General features: G+C 35.2%; 1 protein-coding gene across 2 annotated transcripts in view; it reads right to left on the bottom strand.

The window, feature by feature from the left end:
- USP47 (ubiquitin specific peptidase 47) overlaps window positions 1-21,219 on the bottom strand; it is a 110,829-nt gene that overhangs the window by 70,499 nt on the left and 19,111 nt on the right. The window contains exon 2 of one of the 2 annotated variants that reach the window (XM_046684886.1): window positions 3,702-3,761. The exons of the other annotated variant lie outside the window; for it this stretch is intronic. Coding sequence (XP_046540842.1) covers window positions 3,702-3,761 — 60 coding nt within the window. The remainder of the gene's footprint in view (window positions 1-3,701; window positions 3,762-21,219) is intronic. 2 annotated transcript variants of the gene reach the window in all.

The raw sequence follows: 21,219 nt of genomic DNA on the forward strand, positions 1-21,219 counted from the left end.
CTACCTAAGAATTCAGAAATCAAAGTGCTGCTATAGTAATATACATTAACAATGGTGATGTGCCAACATCATATGGCCAGACATTAGCAGTACCTGGTTCTTTCCCTAAATATGTGAGCACAAGCCTCCTATTCTTCTACCCAAAAATGTGGGCAAATTATCCCGAATGCCATCTCATCTGAAGACTAACTGTACTATAGTAAACACAAAATTTAATCTCATGTATGCCTTTTCTTCTTTTTAATAACAACAGCTTTCTTTCTCTGCATTGCATGTAAGTAATTTTGCCTTTTTTTTTTAAGAGAAAGAGTACACAGGAAAAAGTGGAAATCATTTGTAATCTCATAACACACAGATAACTATTGACATTTTGCTGTATATCCTTCCAAATATTTTTCCTATACACACACACACAGACATATACATGCACGCTTTTTAAACACAAACACTGGGTTAGAATATACATGCTGTTTTGTAACTTCTTTCTTTACTTATTACATACCATGTAATCTTTCCCTGTCAAACTTTAACTCATCATTTTAACAGCTGAATAGTACTTTATTACATGGATTAATAATAATTTGTTCTATCAATTTTATTTTACTGACTCTCAGGCTAGATTTTATCACACTTTAGAAATAATTCTGTGAAGAACACCTACGTAAAATTTTCTGCACTTTTCTATTTCCTTAAAATTCTTATAAGCAGAATTTCTGGGCCAATGACATTTTACTCTTGAATTCAATTCTAGGATCATTTAAATAAACAAACAAAAAGCTCTGTTCTTCTTTAAAGGTCCAAGATAGTCACTTGTAAATCTCATTACTTTAGATCCAACCTTCTGGCCAATTCTTTATTTTTAATTTAATCTAATATGTGGTTATCATCCATGAACCACATCTAAATTTTTGATATCACTATTGCCAAAACTAATTACACTGAGGTGAAATCTCTCTTCTCCACTCAACTCCCCAATTTGGAAACTGATTAAAAAACATTTTTTTTAAATTCTAAGGTATCATCAATAAGGTATATCAATAATTTTATAACAGCTTTTCAAGAGAAAAAAAACTTCTACAGTATTATATTAAACATGTAGATTTTTCTTAGAATTGGGAATATAGGGTAGCTATCTTTCTTCTTAATTTTTTTGGAGCTTTACCCTGATTGATTCTACTTATGCCCAAAGAAAAAAGCAGTATCATCCTGAGGTGAATAAAGATGGCTAAAAATTCTTTGCCATTCTTTTTTCTCTTTTTCTTTTTCTTCTTCCCATGAACCTAGACTGGCCTTGTGACCAGCTAGAATGAACAGAATGTGATAGAAGTGATACTGTGTAATTTAAGAGGATTTTAAGAAATCAGCAGATTCTGCTTTTGCACTCCTTGGAACATTCCCTCTTATAAGGCAGCCACCACAAAAGAAAACCAGTTACCCTGGGACCACCATGCTGTGAAGAAGTCCCAACAATGCTAAAAAAGAGAGAAAGCAGCCACTTAGTAGAGCAGAGGTGCCTGATATGTGAGAAAAGCCTTCTTGAACATTCCATTCAAAGCCAGCCACCAGCCAAATGGAGCCAAGTAATGATTCTAGATGATGCCACGTGAAACAAAAAAACTGACCAGCTGAGTCTTTGCCTAAATCCCATCCCATAGAACTGTGAGCAAATAAACTAGTTGTTGTTTTAAGCCACTAAATTTTGGGGTAGGCTGTTCCATAGCAATAGACAACAAAAACACACCTAAACACATTTAAGCACACGCAAGCTCTACTTGGGAAGGATGTGGTAATGGTGGTGTTAGTGGTGGGGGGAGGGAGTCCATTTAAGTATTACACCCAACGTTAAGGTATGGTATCTGAAGATACATCATAATTTAGGGAAGGGAGCACAATTTTTGAGTCAAGAGTTCTATGATGAATAAGAGAAAACAAGCGCAAATTTTACAAAAGCCTAAAGCATATTCCACTAGGGAAAACATTTAATATATCTTAGGTGAGCTATTAGACGGGCACAAAGTTCTCCCCACAGAAAATCTGGCCAAGAACAAAGAAGGCATAAAGCATAAAATTAAAACTACTTATTTTATGGGCAACTCAGAGCAATATTACACTTGTGAGAATAAGGAGAAAGTCAACAGCAGTTATATCAGCACTGTATATGCTAAGAGACTGCTCTGTCTGTGTTTGTCTACGTTCACTGTGGAAACAAAGCTAGGTTTCCTAGCAAAGTGTGAAGAAAGAATCCTTGAAAAAACAGAGTCAAAAAAGAATAAAATCAGTCTTCTTTACAAAAGGTAAAATATATTGGGATAAAAACATATTTTTCTTCCAATATATATAAGTAACATATATTTCTTCCAGATAGGTTTCCTGGTAGGAACACCTGCAAGTGGTTGAATAGTTCTGTCTAAGAAATCTCAGCGCCTGCTAAAGGCATGTTTGGTTGCATAGTAAGTCATTTTGTCTCCTTTTCTTGGCATTCCTAATAGTTCTAACCTCAAATCTGAGTTCTCTGAAGTTAATTTTTGTTTCATAAAAATTACTTCCTAGGTGTTTCTTATCAAAAAACACAAAACAAAGTGAATAATTGATGGCATATATTCAGAATGGTATTAGCATGTAGAAAACAACATCATATATAATTCAAAGTTATCAAGATGCAGATTTTTCTGAGAGAAAAAATTAAGATAAAGAATTTTAAAACATTATGAAGAGAACTTCTTTACCTCTAAATTTAATAGTCAACCCATTTTCTCTCAAGACTTTCTTCTCTTCAATGAAATTACAAAGGATAATACTACAGTTGTAAACTTAAAAACAGACACACCACACACAAGTAAGCCTGTTTCATCTACTTCTTGAGACAGGAGCTGCTAAGAGCTAAGAAATGTGTCCTAGCACACCACCCTTCCAGATAGCCATAGTTCATGGTGAATATACTGCCATCCCTTTACAAAGAGAATTGATGGTGTGAATCTTTTTGCTGATTGAAATTTATCAGCCTCATTCAGACTGTGCATTTTCACTCTAACAAGTGACAACTCCTGGAGATGGGAGTCCTAACTTGCATGAAAAAGGATTGCTTTAAGATCTTCCCTCCACTCCACTCCAAGTGCCCCAGCAAACTGTTGTTGTATGATTTTTTTCCTTAGCGATCTCTTGCCACAGATCACTTGGAGAGGACAAAAGAGATTAAAGGAAGAACCTTGGGGAAAAGTTTAGAGCCAAAGGGACCTGAGGAAAATGACATATTAGGTAAAGGTTAGAATGGGATGTTACAGCACAGGAAAGTTCAGGTTTGCAGTGTATACAGGCTGTCAGGAAGCTAACAGTTTTACTTAATTCTTCAAATAAGATTTCTGGGTTTTGATTCTGCACATTATTAGATGATTTAATCCAACACTATTAATATTTCAGAAAATAAATATATCCGTAAAAAATAGACAACTAATATACCCAAAGTCAAAACTAAGGGTTCTATGGTTTTTATGTCAGTTTTACCCCTTAATCACTTGTTAAAAACAAGCAACTATGAGACACATATTCTTTAAGGTCACTTTCTCATTATTAAAATCGGGTAGAAATAAAATAGCCAAACAAGCATAAAACTTAAGACATGCCTTGTTATTAAATAAAAATACTAACATGCTGTTACTGGCTCTGCTGATTACTACACTAAAGCAAGTACATCAGCAGTCTACCTGTAAAAATTTCTTCTTCATTTCATCAAAGATATTTTGTCTGCATCTCCAAAACACATCCTATGGTATATAAGAACAAAATGAATTACAAATTATTTCTTTAAAATAAAGAGGTAAGACAGTGAAATGAGAACAATTAACCAAAAGACATTTTTGCAACAAAGTATGTATTACTTAAAGTATTATGACATCATCCAGGATTTTATTCATAAATTACATTTATAATTTGTATTGTAGGCCTCAATTACTCATGTAAGGTTACTGAAAATCTGTGCTATAGTGATAAAGAACAACATTAACATGGAAAACAACCACATTTTAACAAAGAGCAATAGCTTAAGAATTGTGTATAAATCAAATGTTCTAAGTCACATAATTTTTTTCCCAGTTTTACTGAGATATAACTGACATATGACATTGTATTAATTTAAGGTATACAACATAATGATTTGATATATGACAATATTGTGAAATGATCACAATAAGTTAACATCCATCATCTCACATAGTTACCAATTTTCCTTCCTTGTGATGAGAACTTTTAAGATCTATTCTCTTAGCAACTTCCAAATATACAATACCGTATTGTTAACTATAGTCACCACACTGCACATTACATCCCCAGAGCTTATTTACCTTCTAACTGGAAGTTTGTACCTTTTGACCCCTTCACCTGTTTCTCCCACCCCTCACCCTACTGCTGCCTCTGGCTACCACCAATTGTTCTCTGTTTCTATGAGTTCGGTTTTTTTAGATTCCACATATAAGTGAGATCATACAGTATTTGTCTTTCTCTTTTTAGGTCATATAATATTTTGAGTCTGTTAAAAGAGTTCTGCAGGGAAACCAAGAGATCTCTGATTCTGTTACTTTATAAATTTGGATTTTCCACATGATAGATATTCTTAAAGTAAGGTTGCTTAACATTACTCCCATAGCTATTTTCTTTAATATAAATCTCTTCCCTATTATGAGACAAGCTTATTTCAACAATTAAGAAAATACAGAAATAATATAAAAGGAAATAAAAATAACCTATAATCAAGAGATAATCTCCTGAAAAAATCTTGGTTTTACATCATCCGAGACTTTTTCTGTACAAATTTTGCTTTCCTCCACCTTTTAATTAATAAAAAGAGAGACTAACATATTGCTTTAAACGATGTTTTTATCACACATAATAGCCTGGATACTATTCTACATCAATTAAAAAAAATTTACGTTATTTGCTTTTACAACAGAAATATATTTATAATAGAAATACATAATTTTTTGAAAAGCAACTCTAAAATAACCCCTGTAGTAATTATTAACAATTTGATATACATCCTATCATATTCCATTCCATCCTACGCATATATTTATTATAGACATTATTAATTATTAACCAAATAGGATCATTCTGTATACCATTATTTGAATTCTCTGCTTGTGCCTCGACACTCATTCATCTTCCTGTGCCCAAAACATTTATCTTAAACACTGCAGAGTTCCAGGGGCCGGCCCTGTGGCATAGTGGTTAAATTTGGTACACTCTGCTTTGGCAGTCTGGGTTTGCAGGTTCAGATCCTGGGCACAGACCTACACCACTCATCAGCCATGCTGTGGCAGCAACCCACATACAAAATAGAGGAAGACTGGCACAGACGTTAGCTCAGGGCTAACCTTCCTCAGGCAAAAACAAAAAACAAAAAATCCTATGGTGTTCCGTTAATTAATTGACTTAACTAATCTGCTATTAATGGGCATTTAGGCACCTTCAAATTTTCACTACAGTTTTGCTTATTTGTACATTTCTTTTCCTGAAGATAATTTCCTAAGGAAAGAATACTAGATCAAAGGTTATGTACTTATTTTTAGGAATTTTGATACATGGTGCCAAAATGCTGACTCTCTCTTCACAAATAAGAGTTGAACTACAAGTATCTGTCAAACACTGTTCTAGGTGCTGAGAAAAAAAGCAGTGAGCAAAACCCCTGCCCTCAAGGAGCTGACATGGCACAGTGGGAACCCAATCGTGAGCAAATCTGAAGCATCAGGCATCTACCAGCCTCAGAGTCGCCACAGTTCTGTTCACTACATCAGGAATGCTCTTCTCCTGGATATGCTCATCTTCTTTGCTCAAATATCATTGTGGTGACTTTAAAATACGTCCACAAATTCTTTGACATGCCTCTTGGCAAGAAGAGAAGTCTAATTCCAGTCCTCTTTCACGTGGCCAGCTTTAGTGACTTCCTGTGATACACAACATGACTTCCAAGGCTAGGTTAGAAAAGGCAATACAGCTTCCTCCTGGTTCTCTCTCAGATGCTTGCCTTGGAATCTAGCCACTATGCTGTGTGAGAGCCAAGTAGCGACATGGAAAGGTCATGTGTAGACGTTCCAGCCACAGCCCAAATGAAATCCCAGCTGGCAACCAGCATCAATCACCATACATATTGAGTGAGAAAGCATTCAGATGATTCCAGCCCCCAGCCTTTCAGCTGCCCCAGCTGACGCCTAGCAGAGCAAAAATAAGCTGTCCCAGCCCAGCCTTGCCCACACTGCACACCCGTGAGCAAAAGTCACTAAGTTTTGGGGCAGACTATTATACAGCAAAAGATAACCAGAACAGTCAATTTTTCAATCTGGTCCTTCTCTCACCACCCTGTTTAAAATGAAAATTCACTTGATACTCTTCATCTCCCTTCCTTGTTTCAGTTTTCTCCATAGTATTTATAGCCACCTGATATTTTTGTTTATATTTTACTTGTATATTGTCTATCTCCAAAAAACTTCCACTATGAGCCAAGATGAAACAGCAGACTGGACTTACCCTCCCCACCCTAAACAACTAAAAATCTAGACGAAATATACAAAGGAACAGTTTTCAAATATTAAACAACAGGCAACACAGTACAGTGATCCCTGTGAAAGCAGAAACAAGGTAAGCCACCTTTCAGGCTGCAGTGCAGGGAGGGAGAAGCCAGGTAGAGTCCAGCAATCCCCCTGAGTTGAAGAGATGAGCTGGGGACTTCAAGGGGGCCAATTTGGCTAGAATTTACAGGGCAGAATACTGAAGAGAAGAACATTGTACAAAAGGAAAGCTCCAGAGATCTGCAGAGTGGTCCTCCTTGAGTATTCAGCTGAGTACTCATCAGTATATGCGTGTGAATAAATTATTTACGGCAGGGGAAAGAACCACAGGAAAGAATCTCTAGAGCTCAGTTCAGTTCCCACCAATGAGAGTGAAAAAACCTCATAATACCCAGGGCATCAGAAAAGAGTACTCAGAAGAGTACTGTCTCAGTAGTGGGACCAAATTAGGCCTAGTCTAAAGGCTACCCTGGTCCAACCTAAGAAAGCTCAAAAGTAAGCCACAAAAGGATCAAGCTGTTTACAACTAAATTAACTGCATCTGAGAACAAAGCTCAGGAGTATTTACGGAAATAAAAAAATACCCAGCACACATTTAAGGTAAAATTCACAATGTCTGGCACCCAACTGAAAATAAACAGGCATGCAAAAAAGCAGCAAACTATGACCTATAAGTAATATAAAAATCAAGCAATGAAAACTAGGATGATAGAAGTAGTAGATGAGAACACAAAAAGTTTATAACTATATTCTATATCTCAAGAAAGTAGAACAGAGTATGTTAAGAAAAAATATGGAAGATATAAAAAACAATCCAACTCAAATTTCTAGAGATGAAAAGTACAATATCTGAGACGAAATACATAATGGATGGGATTAAGAGATTAGGTAGCACTGAAGAAAAGATTAATAAACGTGAAGACACAGCAACAGAAACTATCAAAAATGAGACACAGAGAGAAAAAAAATGACCAAAAAAAAGAGCAGAAAGTAGGACAACTTTCTTATTAGAAACCATGGAAGCCAGAAAAAAGTTGTACAATATTTTTCAGGTGCTTACAGAAAATAACTGTTAATCCAGAATCCTATAACCAAAAAAAGGTCCTTCAGGAATGACCCAGGAATTGCTTTAGTAATCAAGTAAAATTCAATACATTCTCAGATGAAGGAAGACTAAAAGACTTTCTCTCCAGTAGAACTACCCTAAAGGAATGACTAAATACAATACACTTTCCTTCTCCTCTTGAGTTTTTATTAAATGTTTGACAGTTGAAGTAAAAATTAAAAGACTGCTTGATGTGGTTATAAATGCATGTAGAGGAAATAATTATATTATAAACAGTGGAGGGTAAAAGAATATAGAGGGAGGAAAGGTTTCTGCATTTCAATTGAACTAGTAAAATAATGACGCCAGTAGACTCTGATAAGTTTGTCTACACAATGTAACACCCAGGGGAACCACTAAAAAAAGCTATCACAAACATATACAATCAAAATCATTATAGATAAGTCAAAAGGGAATTTTAAAAAATGTTTAAGTAACTCAGGAAGGCAAGTAAAAGACAGCAGAAAAATAGAAAACAGAAAACACAAAATAACATGGCAGACTTAAGCACTAACATTATATTAATTGTTATTAAATATAAATGGTTTAAATACATCAATTAAAAGACAGATATTGGCAGAGTAAAGAAACATGACCCAACTACATTGCTACCTCTAAGAAACTCACAACACAAACACACATACACACAGAGATATATACATATAATATATCTTATTTCAAATATATGATATGTAAAAAAATATTTTCACATAAATTTTATATATAATGTATATATTTCATGTAAAATATTTTATATGAAAGTAAAAGGATGGAAAAAACAAACCAAGCAATCATTAATCAAAAGAAAGCAAGAGTTACTTTTAAAAATTAATATCAGATAAAGTAGACTTCAGAACAAAAACAATGATCAGAAACAGAGAGGAACACTATATAATGATAAAACAGTCCATCCACAGAGAAGACATAGCAATTCTAAATGTGAATGAATCAAACAACAAAGTTGCAAAATACATGAAGCCAAGATTGGTAAAACTGAAAGAATCAAATAAATCTCCAATTACAGTTAGGAGATTTCAACACCTCTTTCTCAACAATTGCTAGAACAACTACACAGAAAATCAGCTAGGACAGAGAAAAACCCAAAGATACCATCAACCACCAGGATCTAATCAACATTTATAAGACATTCCAACCAACAAGGACAAAATATACATTCTCTTCAAATGACCATGGAAAGTACACCAAGACAAGACCATATTCTGGGCCATAAAACAAACTTCAACAAATGTAAAAGAACTGAAATGATACAGAGTATGTTCTCTGATCACAACGAGATAACAGATGATCTAAGTAAATGGAGAAACAATGTGTTCTTACATTGGAAGACTCAACATAGTAAAGACATAAATTCTTTCCAAATAGACATACAGTTTCAAAGCAAGTCCTATCAAAATCCCAGGAAGCTTTTTTTGAAGATACAGACAAAATTATTCTAAAATTTATATGGAAAGGCAAAGGAAATAAAATAGCTAAAAGGACAAAGAGGGAGGATTCAGTCTACCCAATTTCAAGACTTATTATATAGCTACAGTAATCAAGACTATATGGTATTGGTAGAGGAAAGACATCTAGATCAACAGAACACAACAGAGATGGTACACAAATATACCCAACTGATTTCCGACTAGGTATGAAAACAATTCAATGGAAGAAAGATAGTCTTTTCAACAAATGGTGCTTGAACAATTGGACATCCACAGGCAAAAAAATAACCCTCAACCTAAGTCTCTCACTTTATGCAAAAATTAACTAAATATGGATCATGAACTTAAATGAAAACTATAAAACTTTTAGGAAAAAACACAGGAAAATTTCCAAAGCTAAGGCTAGGCAGAGTTCTCAGATTTGACATCAAAAGCATGATTTATAAAAGGAAAAAATGATAAATTGGATTTTGTCAAAATTAAAAATGTCTACTTTGCAAAGACCCTATTAAGGATGAAAAGACAAACTATGGACTGCGAGAAAATATTTCAAACCACATAACAAACAAAAGACTAGTATTTATACTATATAAAGAACTCTCAAAACCTAACAATAAAAAAGCAAACAGTACAATTAGAACATAAGGCAAAAATCATGAGACTTTTCAATGAAGAGCATAAACAGATGGCAAATAAGCACATGAAAAGACGTTCAACATCACTAGCCAACAGGGAAGTGCAAATTAACACCACAGTGAGATATTATCACACAGCTATCAGAATGGCTAAAATTAAAAATAGCAGCAACACCAAATCCTGGCAAAGATGTAGAAAAACTAGATCTTTCATACTTTCCTGGTGGGAACATAAAATGGTACAGCTACTCTAGAAAACAGTTTGGTAATTTCTTAAAAAACAAGATATGCAACTACCATACAATGAAGCAACTGCACTCTTCAACATTTATCACAGAGAAATGAAGAGTTATGTTCACATAAAACCCTATACATGACTTTTTATAGCAGCTTTATTCACAATAGCTCAAAACTGCAAAGAATCCAGATGTCCTTCAACAGCTAAATGTTTAAAGTGTAGTACATCCATACTATGGAATATTACTAATCAATTAAAAGGAACAAAGTACTCATACTTGCAACAACCTGGATGAACTTTCAGAGAATTATATGTTAAATTTAAAAAGTCCAAAAGGTTACATATAGTAAGATTCCATTTATACATTTTTGAAATGACAAAGCATAGAAATGGAGAACAGATTAGCAATTGCCAGAGGTTAAAGAGGGGCTGGGAGTGGGAAGGAAGTGGGTGTGGTTATAAAAGGACAACATAAGAGATCCTTGTGGAGATGAAAATGTTCTGTATCTTGACTGTATCAATGTCAATATCCTGGTTGTGATATTGTATTATAGTTTTACAAGATGTTACTATTGGGAGAAAGTGGATAAAGACTACACAAGGTTTCTTTTTTCTCACAACTACAGGTGAATATACAGTTATCTCAAAATAAAAAGTTTAATTTAAAAAATAATAAGTCTGCCTATCCTACTACTCTGCCACCTCTCTTTCCCAGAGACTGAAAGAGGAATCCCTGTTTTAAACCTTGGAGCTGAGTTTGGGTGGGAGGTGGAGTAGGGGTGGTTCTCCTGAGAATATGTAGCCACAAGCTAGCCCTCATGCTGATTTGCAGCCCCAGTTCACAGTCTGGGTAGTATGAATAATCCCAAACCAAGAATTACATTGAAAACAGTTCTAGAATAGTAGTATTCCCAGGTACCTGGCAGAAAAAAAATCACAATTTTTTTCTGGAAGAATCCATCTGTATCCCAAAGCTCAAATAATTTCCATAAAAATTATTTTCATAATTACAAGAAAAATGAATAGCTCAAAATTTCTTTTAAAAAACAACTAAATACATAAGGAAAAAGGCATCATGAGTGAGAGTCAGTAAAGAATAAAATACAGCAGATGACACACAGCTAATAATTGGAACTATCAGTCAAAATTATAAAATACATATTTTTTAAAAGATTTTATTTTTTTCCTTTTTCTCCCCAAAGCCCCCCCGTACATCGTTGTATATTCTTCGTTGTGGGTCCTTCTAGTTGTGGCATGTGGGACGCTGCCTCAGCATGGCTTGATGAGCAGTGCCATGTCCAGGCCCACAATTCGAACCAACGAAACACTGGACCACATGCAGCAGAGCGCATGAACTTAACCACTTGGCCACGGGGTCAGGTCCTAAAATACATATTTTTAATATGCTTCAAGAAATAAAAAAGATCTTTCAAATTATGAGATGTTAGCAATTAGAAGGCTTTTTAAAAGTACCAAACAGAATTCCTAGAAAAGAATAAAATAATAGAAATTAAAATACAAAGTTTATTTAAAAAACAGTGTAATTAAAATATGTGAAAAAAGAATTAACGAACTCCACAACAGAACCAAAATTTTCTAAACTTTTAGTGACAGAAATGTAAAACATTCTGGCATTAAGAGAAATGAAGGACACAGTAAGAAGATCTAATACACATTCAAGAGAAGAAAGAGAATGAAGGCAGAAGGAACACAGATAATGGCTAAGAACTTTCAAGAACCAATGAAAGACATCAAAGCAGATTCAAGAAACCCAACAAATTTCAAGCAAAGTAAATAAGAAGAGTTTAAATGCAGCCAGAGGGAAATGACAGATTACCTTAAAATAAACAACAATTAGACTGACAGCTGATTTCTCAACAGCACAAATGGAAGCCAGAAGACTGGAGCATGATCCCTTTAATGTTCTAAAAAAAAAAATAACAACTCTTAGCCCAGAATGCTATTTCCAGCAAAAATGTCTTTCAGGACTGCAAAAACAGATTTCTGTGAACAGTAGATCCTCAGTAAAGAAACCTCCAAAAAGGTATTCTTCTTCTCTACCAGTTCTTATGCTTAGGCACACAATGTTTTTTCTTGTCTAAGAATCTTTTCGGAGGGCTAAAATCCGAGTCAATGTCTGACTGCAACCACACGAGGACTCCAAGTGAGAACCACTGAGGCAGGCCAGTTCACAGGTCTGTGAAAGGCTGGTATCCTCAGCATCACAGGGCTGCAAAAGCTTGAGGCATCATATGCTCTTAGAACTTCACTGAAGGACAGGATATTTTCCTCATCTGTCTTCCTGTTTATATTATGGAAAAGCATATTTCACAGTAACCTCTCAAAAAGAAAACTGTACTACAGGCAGAAAGAAAAGTGATCCCAGAGGGAAGGTAATGACCTCTGATCTAGACACCTAGCCTACTGACAGTGAAGCCTACCTCATTTCTACTGAACTACTGTAGTGCCATAATAATGAGCACCATAATCACGTTGACCAGGAAGATGGATTTCTGGTAAAAACACTGCCAGCTCAGTGCATATACGACGTCTAACCAATGAGCTCATATGCTGTCAGCTAATCAGAGGCATGGAGAGGCTCTGCTTATCTAATATGGGATAGAGACTATTCATGGATTTCAGCTTCAAAAAAACGTACCATTTTCCCTCCCCTGAGCCTTGACTCTTATCCTCACCCCGTCCTTCTTTACTGGATCTAGTTCCCTCCTTGGCAGTAAAATTTTTCTCAGTGTTTAAACTTTGGTCCCAAAGCATTTAGTTTCAACAAAGGAGTGAGATACAAAAAGAAATGAATAGCTGCAAAACTTAATTCAAAATGGATGAAAGACCTAAATATAAGAACTAAAACAATAAAATTCTCAGACGAAAACAAAGGAGAAAAGCTTCATGACAATGATTTCTTGGATATGATTCCAAAAGCAGAGACAAAAAAAGAAAAAATAGATAAACTGGACTTCATCAAAATTTAAAATTTTGCACATCAAAGGACACTATCAACAGAGAAAAAGCAACCCGTGGAATAGGAGAAAATACCAGCAAATCATACACCTGATAAGGAATTAATATCCAGAATATATAAATAATTTTAACAACTCAACAACAACAAAAAAAAACAAACACCTTCGTTAAAAAGTAGGCAAAGGACTTGAAGAAACATTTTACCAAAGAAGATAGACAAATGGCCAACAAGCACAGGAAAAGACGCTTAACATCACCAATCATTAGGGGAATGCAAATCAAAACCACAATGAGATACCACTTCACACCTATTAGGATGGCTACCACCAAAAAAACAAACAGCAAAATCAAACAAACAAAACCACAAAATAAGTGTTGGTGAGGATGTGGAGAAACCGGAACCCTTGTGTACTGCTGGTGGGAAGGTAAAATGTTGCAACCACCGAAAAATAGTATATGTTTTAGCAGTATGGCAGCGTTATTCACAATAGCCAAAACTAGAAACAACCTAAATGCCTATTAATGGATAAAATGATAAACAAAATATGGCATATACATACAACGGAATATCATTCAGCCTTAAAAAGGCATGAAATTGTGGTATATACTACAACATAATGTCTTCAAGACATTATGGTAAAGAAGCCAGACACAAAAGGACAAATACTGTAGGATTCCACTTATATAAGGTAGCTAGAGTAGTCAAATTCAGAGAGACAGAAAGTAGAATGATGGTTGCTGGCAAGCCGAGAAGAGGGGGGAAATAGGGAGATGTTGTTTAATGGATACAAGGTTTCAGTTTGGGAAGATAAAAAAAGTTCTGGAGATGGATAATGGTGATAGCACAACAATGTGAATGTATTTAATGCCCCTGGACTGTACACATAAAAATGGTTAAAATGATAAATTTTGTTATGCATATAATAAAAAATGAATAGCAAAGAAAGTAATAAATATGTACGTAAACTAAAAAATGTTTTCTGTGTTTAAACAAGAAGAGATAAAATTAAAGTATACATCAACTATACAATATAAGTGAGGGTATTATTGGAATTAAAGCATTCTAATATCCTTACATCACTCAGGAAGAAATTAAAGATAATTAATTGTAGACTTTGGTAAATGTGCATATTAAATTAGAAATACACTTACACTAAGAATACAAACAGTATATAACTTCCAAACCAACAGAGAAATAAAAAGAATGAAAAAGTAATAATTTGAACCTAAAGAAATAATAATGGAGTATGTTGAATCATGGCCCCCAAAGATAACAGATTGAAGTCTAAAGAGTTTATAAATGTTACCTGGCAAAGACTGTAGATGTGATTATATCAAGGATCTTGAGATGAGATTATCCTCGAGGTGATGGTCCTAAACACCACCATAAAGGTCCTCATAAGAGAGAGGCAAGGGAAGATGTGACACACACACAGGAGGAAGTGATAAAAAAGACAGAGCAGAGAGAGAGATTTGAAGATGCTGGCCTCCAAGACTGGAGTGATGCACCCACAAGCCAAGAAATGCCAGCAGCCACCAGATGCTGGAAAAGGCACAAAACAGATTCTCCCCTACTGCCTGCAGAGGGAGCACGGCCCTGCTGACACCTTGATTTCAGCCCAGGGATACTGACTTCAGGCTTCTGGCCACCAAAACTGTGAGAGAATAAATTTCTGTTGTTTTAAGCCTCCAAATTTATGGTAATTTATTATAAAGGTGACAGAAAAATAATACAGAATATATTAAGAAAATAGTACCTCACACGATGGTGGAAAGCAAACACAAAATATTACTAATTAAAATAAATATATGATCTAGTTAAAAGATAAAGATTATAAGGCTGTATTTTTAATATAGAGATGTTTACTAGAGACTAAAACAGAATATAAAAATGTTGAAAGTTAAAGGATAAAAAGGGAATATGAAAACTAAAAGAAAGTTGTAGCTAATATGGACAAAAAACTGCAAGGCAAAAACCAAGTCTTACTAGAAGTGTCAAAATATAATGATAATAGTCAATTTCCAGAAAGATCTAGCAATTTGAAACCTGAATACATCAAATAAGACTGTTTAAATGTACAAAGCAAAAACTGATAGTATAATGAAAAATACATAAATCCAACATCTTAGTGTGAGAGTTTGATCCACATCTTGGTTATTGTTGCTATATTGGACAAACCAAAAAAAATCAACAAAAATACTGAAAAAACAGACATCAAAATGAACAAGCCCGATCTAATGGATATATTAAAAGACTATCCTTAACAGCTACAAAATATATATTCTTGCACAGCACACACAGAATATTTATAAAAACTGACCTGATATTGGGCTTTACTATAAAGCAAGCCTCAACAAATTTCAAAGGACTAGTATCATACAGAACACTTTCTTTCACTGTAATGCAAGTGAATTAAGTATCAGTAACAAAATGGTAACTAGGAAAACCATGTATAATTACAAAATTAAAAAATACACTAAATCATGGGTCAAAGATGAAATAATAATGGAAATTAGAAAATATTTAGAACCAAATGATAATGAAAATATTATATATCAAAACTTATACAGAGTATTGAGGGGAAAAGCAGGAGAATTTTCCAGCAGAATAGGTAAGTCTGCATGAGACAAGGCAGAGGTACAATGAAGAGTGATCTGCCAGGAAGAACTCCAACAACCTAGAGCTGAAAAAACAGTCAGTTCCCTGCTACTAATGGCCTTTGGGGCTGTGGCTGGTCCCCAGAAGGCAGAAAAACAACAAAATCTGTGCCATATAGCTAAAGCAGAAGAGAAGAAATAAAAAGGTAAAAGTAGAAATTAATGAAATAGAAATACCATACAGGAAATTATCAAAGCCAAAAGCTGGTTCTACTAAAAAACAACAATAACAATAACATAAAAACCCTAATGATAAACCACTAGTAAGACCAATCCCCTAAAAAGGAAAGCACAAAAATATTATGAATAAGGGGAGATAACTATAGATACAAAAAAAAAGATAAAAGAATGTCACAAGCAAATTCACACGAACATATTTGAAAACATAATGAAATGAATAAACTCTCAGAAAAATATAACTTTTCAAACAAACTCAAAACAAAAGAAAACCTCGATAGTCCTAAAGTCATTAATCAAATTGAATCAGTAGTTAAAAATCTCCCAATAACAACGAAAAAAATTCCAGGCCTAGAAGATTTTACCAAATACTCAAAGATAAACACTTCAAGTTTTATGGAAATTTTTCTCAGTTACAGAAAATGAGGAACACTCTCCAAATCATATTATCATACTATGAGTCTAGCATATGATATTAAACTCTAACACCACTAAAACAAGAAAGTAAACTTATAAACCAATATTACTCATGAAAACTGCAAAAAATCTGAAACAAAGTATTGAGAAGTTGAATCTAGCAATGTATTAAAGCATAATACATCATAACCAGGTTCATTTAAAGTTGGAAATATCAATTTATATAATGCAACACACTAACAGATTAGCAGAGAAAATCATGTCAATACATATAATATGGAAAAGGCATCTGAAAAAAATTAAACATCTTTTCATCATAATTTTCAGGATAACTCCATTAACATCCTTTCATAACACATAACAAAATAGGAAGAGAATTTCCTTAACTTGATAAAGTACATCTACAAAATTTTACAACAAACATATTTAATTACGAAATGCCAAATGCTTTCACTTTACCAATAGGAACAAAATGAGATTGCACACTAGTCACTACTTTTGGTCAACACTGTAACTGGAGGGACAGTGTAATAAGGAAGAAAAAGAAAAACAAACTAAAAGGATTGGAAAGAAAGAATATGGTCGTTACACATAGATGTCATGATTGTCTACCTAGAAAACCCAAAAGAATTTACATATAAATTATTACTATTAATAATAGCTTATCAAGGTTTCTATGTATTAAAAAGCCAATACACTAATAATAAATTAAAAAGCAATGAAGATGCTATTTACCATAGCATCTCAGAATATAAAATACTCAGGAACAGATCTAACCAAAACTGTATGATTTTTATGAAAAAATTATACCTTTGTCAGAAATTAACAAAGATCTGAATAAATGGTAAGATAATGAAAGATGTATCGTGTTCATAAATTGGAGGACACAATATTGCAAAGAAGAACTCTCCCCAAATTGATCTACAGGTTCAAGGTAACTCCAATCAAAATTCCAACAGTGTGTGTGTATGTGTGTGCCGAGGGGGTTAAGGGAGGACTAACAGGCTGATTCTAAAATCTATATGAATGTGCAAAGCTATGAGAATAGCCAAGACATTCCTGAACAACAACAAGGTTGAGGGACTTATCTTACCAGATACCAAGAATTGATAAGAGGCTATAGGAATTAGGATATGGTGGCATTGGTGCAGCAAATTACCCCCAAATCAGAGCCAGATATATATATATATATATAGGCTCTCTCTCTCTCTCTCTCTCTCTATAGGAACTTGATATGAGAAAGGATAAACTTTTCCATAAATGGTCCTGGGATAAGTAGGTATACAAAGAAAAAAAAAAACCCACAACCATTTGACACATATACCATACATTAAAAATAAATAAATAGGGGCTGGCCTGGTGGCACAGTGGTTAAGTTCACACATTCCACTTCGGTGGCCCAGGGTTCACTGGTTCAGATCGTGGGTGTGGACCTATGCACTGCTTTTGGTTGTGGCAGGTGTCCCACATATAAAGTAGAGGAAGATGGGCATGGATGTTAGCTCAGGGACAATCTTCTTCAGCAAAAAAAAGAGAAGGATTGGCCGCAGATGTTAGCTCAGGGCTAATCTTCCTCAAAATAAATAAAGAAACAATTCCAGGTGAATTTAACACCTATATATGAAAGCCAAAACTATAAATCCTTTAAAAGGTAATATCTTTAAAATCTTGGGAGAGGAAAGAAAAATGTTAAGTATATAGGAAACACAAACGAAAAACAGTTATTAAGATCAATTCAAATTAAGGACTTCTTGATTTTAAAACATTAACAGGGTAAAAAGATAAGCAAATTGAGAAAGGACCTTTACAACAAACATGGCTAACAGAGACTGATATATTAATAACAAATTCCATAAATCAATAATAGAAAGACAACCCAATAGAAAAATGGACACAAGACATGAACAAGAGATTCTCAGAAAGGAATGGTTAGCTCACAAAGAAATTTGTGTGTGTGCTGAGGAAGATTCGCCCTGAGCTAACATCTGTGCCAATCTTCCTCTCTTGTGTATGTGGGTTGCCACCACAGCATGGCTGCTGACAGGTGGTGTAGGTCAGTGCTCGGGAACTGAACCCAGGCTGCCAAAGCAGAGCATGCCGAACTTAACTTGTATGCCACACAGCCAGCCCTCCCAGAGAAACTTTTTAATGCACAATATTGTTAATAAGCAAAAAAGATATACTTCAAACTGAGAACTCTCACTCACTGTTAGTAGGAATGTAAACTGATATAACCCTTTTGGAAAACAGTTTCACACTACTTATAAATCTGAAAATGTTTACCCTACAATCCACTGATCTCTCCACTAAGAATATCTATCCATCTGTGTAACTGTTTGCCAATCTATCTATCCATCCATCCACCCACCCACTCATCCAGCTTCTCCTAGAGAAACCCTTGCCCCAAGTAACAAGAGACATACCCAAAAATGTTCATAGCACCATTGCTCAAAATAGCACAAATCTGTAAACATCTCAAATGTGCTTTAATGGATAAACTGTAGTACAGTCATAGAACAGAAGACTATATAACAATAAAATGAACTACCATTATGTACATCAACTTGGACATATCTCAAAAACATAAAAGTGAAAATTTTCCCTTGTCAGTAAATGTCATATAGCATTATTTTTAAGGGCTGCATGGTATTCTACCTCATATATTTATCATAATTTTCTTATAAATTACTCCCTTATTTGGCAAGTTAGAGAGCTTTTGGTTTATTCCTATTACATATAATGTGCTGTTGAATATCCTTTGACATTCATGTTTGCACACTCCATTTCCTATACCTTTGGATGAATTTTAAAGGTAAAAATGGTGGATTATCATGTACGTCCAGTTTATTTTTTGAACAAAAATAGTAGATTTTCTTTCTTTTTTTCTAAAGATTAGCCCTGGGGCCGAGTGGTTAAGTTCACGTGCTCCGCTGCGGCGGCCCGGGGTTTCACTGGTTCGGATCCTGGGCGCGGATGTGGCACTGCTCATCAGGCCATGCTGAGGCAGCATCCCACATGCCACAACTGGAGACACCCACAACTAAAAAATATATACAACTATGTACTGGTGGGATTTGGGGAGAAAAAGGAAAAATAAAATCTTAAAAAAGAAACAAGATTGGCCCTGAGCTAACGTCTGTTGCCAATCTTCTTTTTTTCTTCTTCTTCTTCTCCCCAAAGCCGCCCAGTAGACAGTTGTGTATTCTAGTTGTAGGTCCTTCTAGTTGTGCTACGTGGGACGCCGCCTCAGCATGGCTTGATGAGCAGTGCTAGATCGGCACCCAGGAGGTGAACCAGCAAAACCCTGGGCCACCAAAGCAGAGTACGCAAACTTAACCACTTGGCCATGGGGCCAGCCTATATTCCTATTATTTTTAATCTTTGCTTTGGTCCCGTTTAGATAGTGGTCAAAAAAGAATTACTGTTATTTACAGTCTTCGAGCCACATACAATATTTTACTCTTTAAAATATCTAACACTTCCATTTCTGGGACAAGAGGGAGTAGATGCACTTCTTCCTATTCCTTCTGTGAAATACAACTAAGAACATTATGTATAAAACAAAGACAAGGCTTGAAAGGTGGAGAGGAAGCAGACTAGCTAAAGACCTCAGGACCCAAGGACCCAAGGACATGGTGGTTAATTCCCTGGATTTCTTTTTGCCTAACACATCCTGGTGTGAGTGGGTACACACTAAATAAAAAAGTCGCAAGAAAAGAATGTCCTTATCTAGCTAAAGGATCAGGAAAGGAGCAGCCTCACAAAACAGGAAACTTTTAGACACTAACCACACTACTCCAGCCAAGCACCACAGAAAAAAACTGTTGCCCCGCCTCCACTCCCATCTTCAAAGTCCAAGAAAGAAGTCTAGATTTCCACCCTTGGCTGGTGGTAACAAGGCACTCGTCTCCCTCCCCTCAACCAGGGCAATGTCAAAGAAGACTTAGTGGGCAGTGGAGACTTCCATCACAGCCCAGTGGTAAGGAGCACCTCATCACTCCTCTATCAATAAAGCCACATGAGGAGGAATAACAAAGTGCCCCTCTTCCTCCCAGCCAGACAGGTGTCCACAGAAGTATAAGGGGAGCCTGAACTTCACCCCCACCCTGCAGTAACAAGGCACCCCTCCCACCCTGGATTGTAAATAAAAGTGGGATGAGGAACCTGGACTCCCACCCCCACCTTGAGAAATGAGGGAGTGCCTCCTTTTTTCTGTTGGCATGGTATCAGAGGAGGCCGGTTAAAACGCAAGATTTGAATAAGATCCAGAGTCTCATAACATAATACCCCAGATGTCTAGGATATAATGAAAAATCACTTGTCATATCAAGAACCAGGAAAATCTCAATTTGAATGAGAAAAGACAATCAACAAATGCCAAAACCAAGAAGATACAAATGTTGGAACTGTCTGACAAGGATTCTAAAGCAGCCATCATAAAAATGTTCAACAAGCAATTACGAACACACATGAAACAAACGAAAAAACAGAAAGTCTCAGCAAAGAAACAGCAGATAAAACACAATAACCAAAATTAAAACTTACTAGTGACTCAATAGCAGAACAAAGATGACAGGGGAAAGCATTAGTAAACCTGAAGATAAGAACAGTAGAAATCTTTATCTGAACAATAAATAAAAAAATAGACAAAAAAAGAGCTCAGTCTCAAACACCTGTAGGACTATAACAAAAGATCTAACATTCATGTCCTGGAAGGAAAGGAGAAAAGAGGGCAGGCCTGAAAAAGCACTCAAAGAAATAATGGCTGAAAACGTCTCAAATTTGGCAAAAGACATAAAACTACATATTCAGGAAGCTAAGTGCACCCCAAACAGGATGAACCAAAAGAAATCCATGCCAAGACACATCATAATCAAATTCTTTGAAAACTAAAGACAAAGAGAAAGATTTTGAAAGTAGTGAAAGAGAAACATCATCTTACCTATAAGGGCAAAACAACTCAAATGTAGCAGATTTCTCATCAGAAATCACAGAGGCAGAGGTAAGT

This window comes from Equus quagga, chromosome 14 (assembly GCF_021613505.1).
Source record: "Equus quagga isolate Etosha38 chromosome 14, UCLA_HA_Equagga_1.0, whole genome shotgun sequence".
NCBI lineage: Eukaryota > Metazoa > Chordata > Mammalia > Perissodactyla > Equidae > Equus > Equus quagga.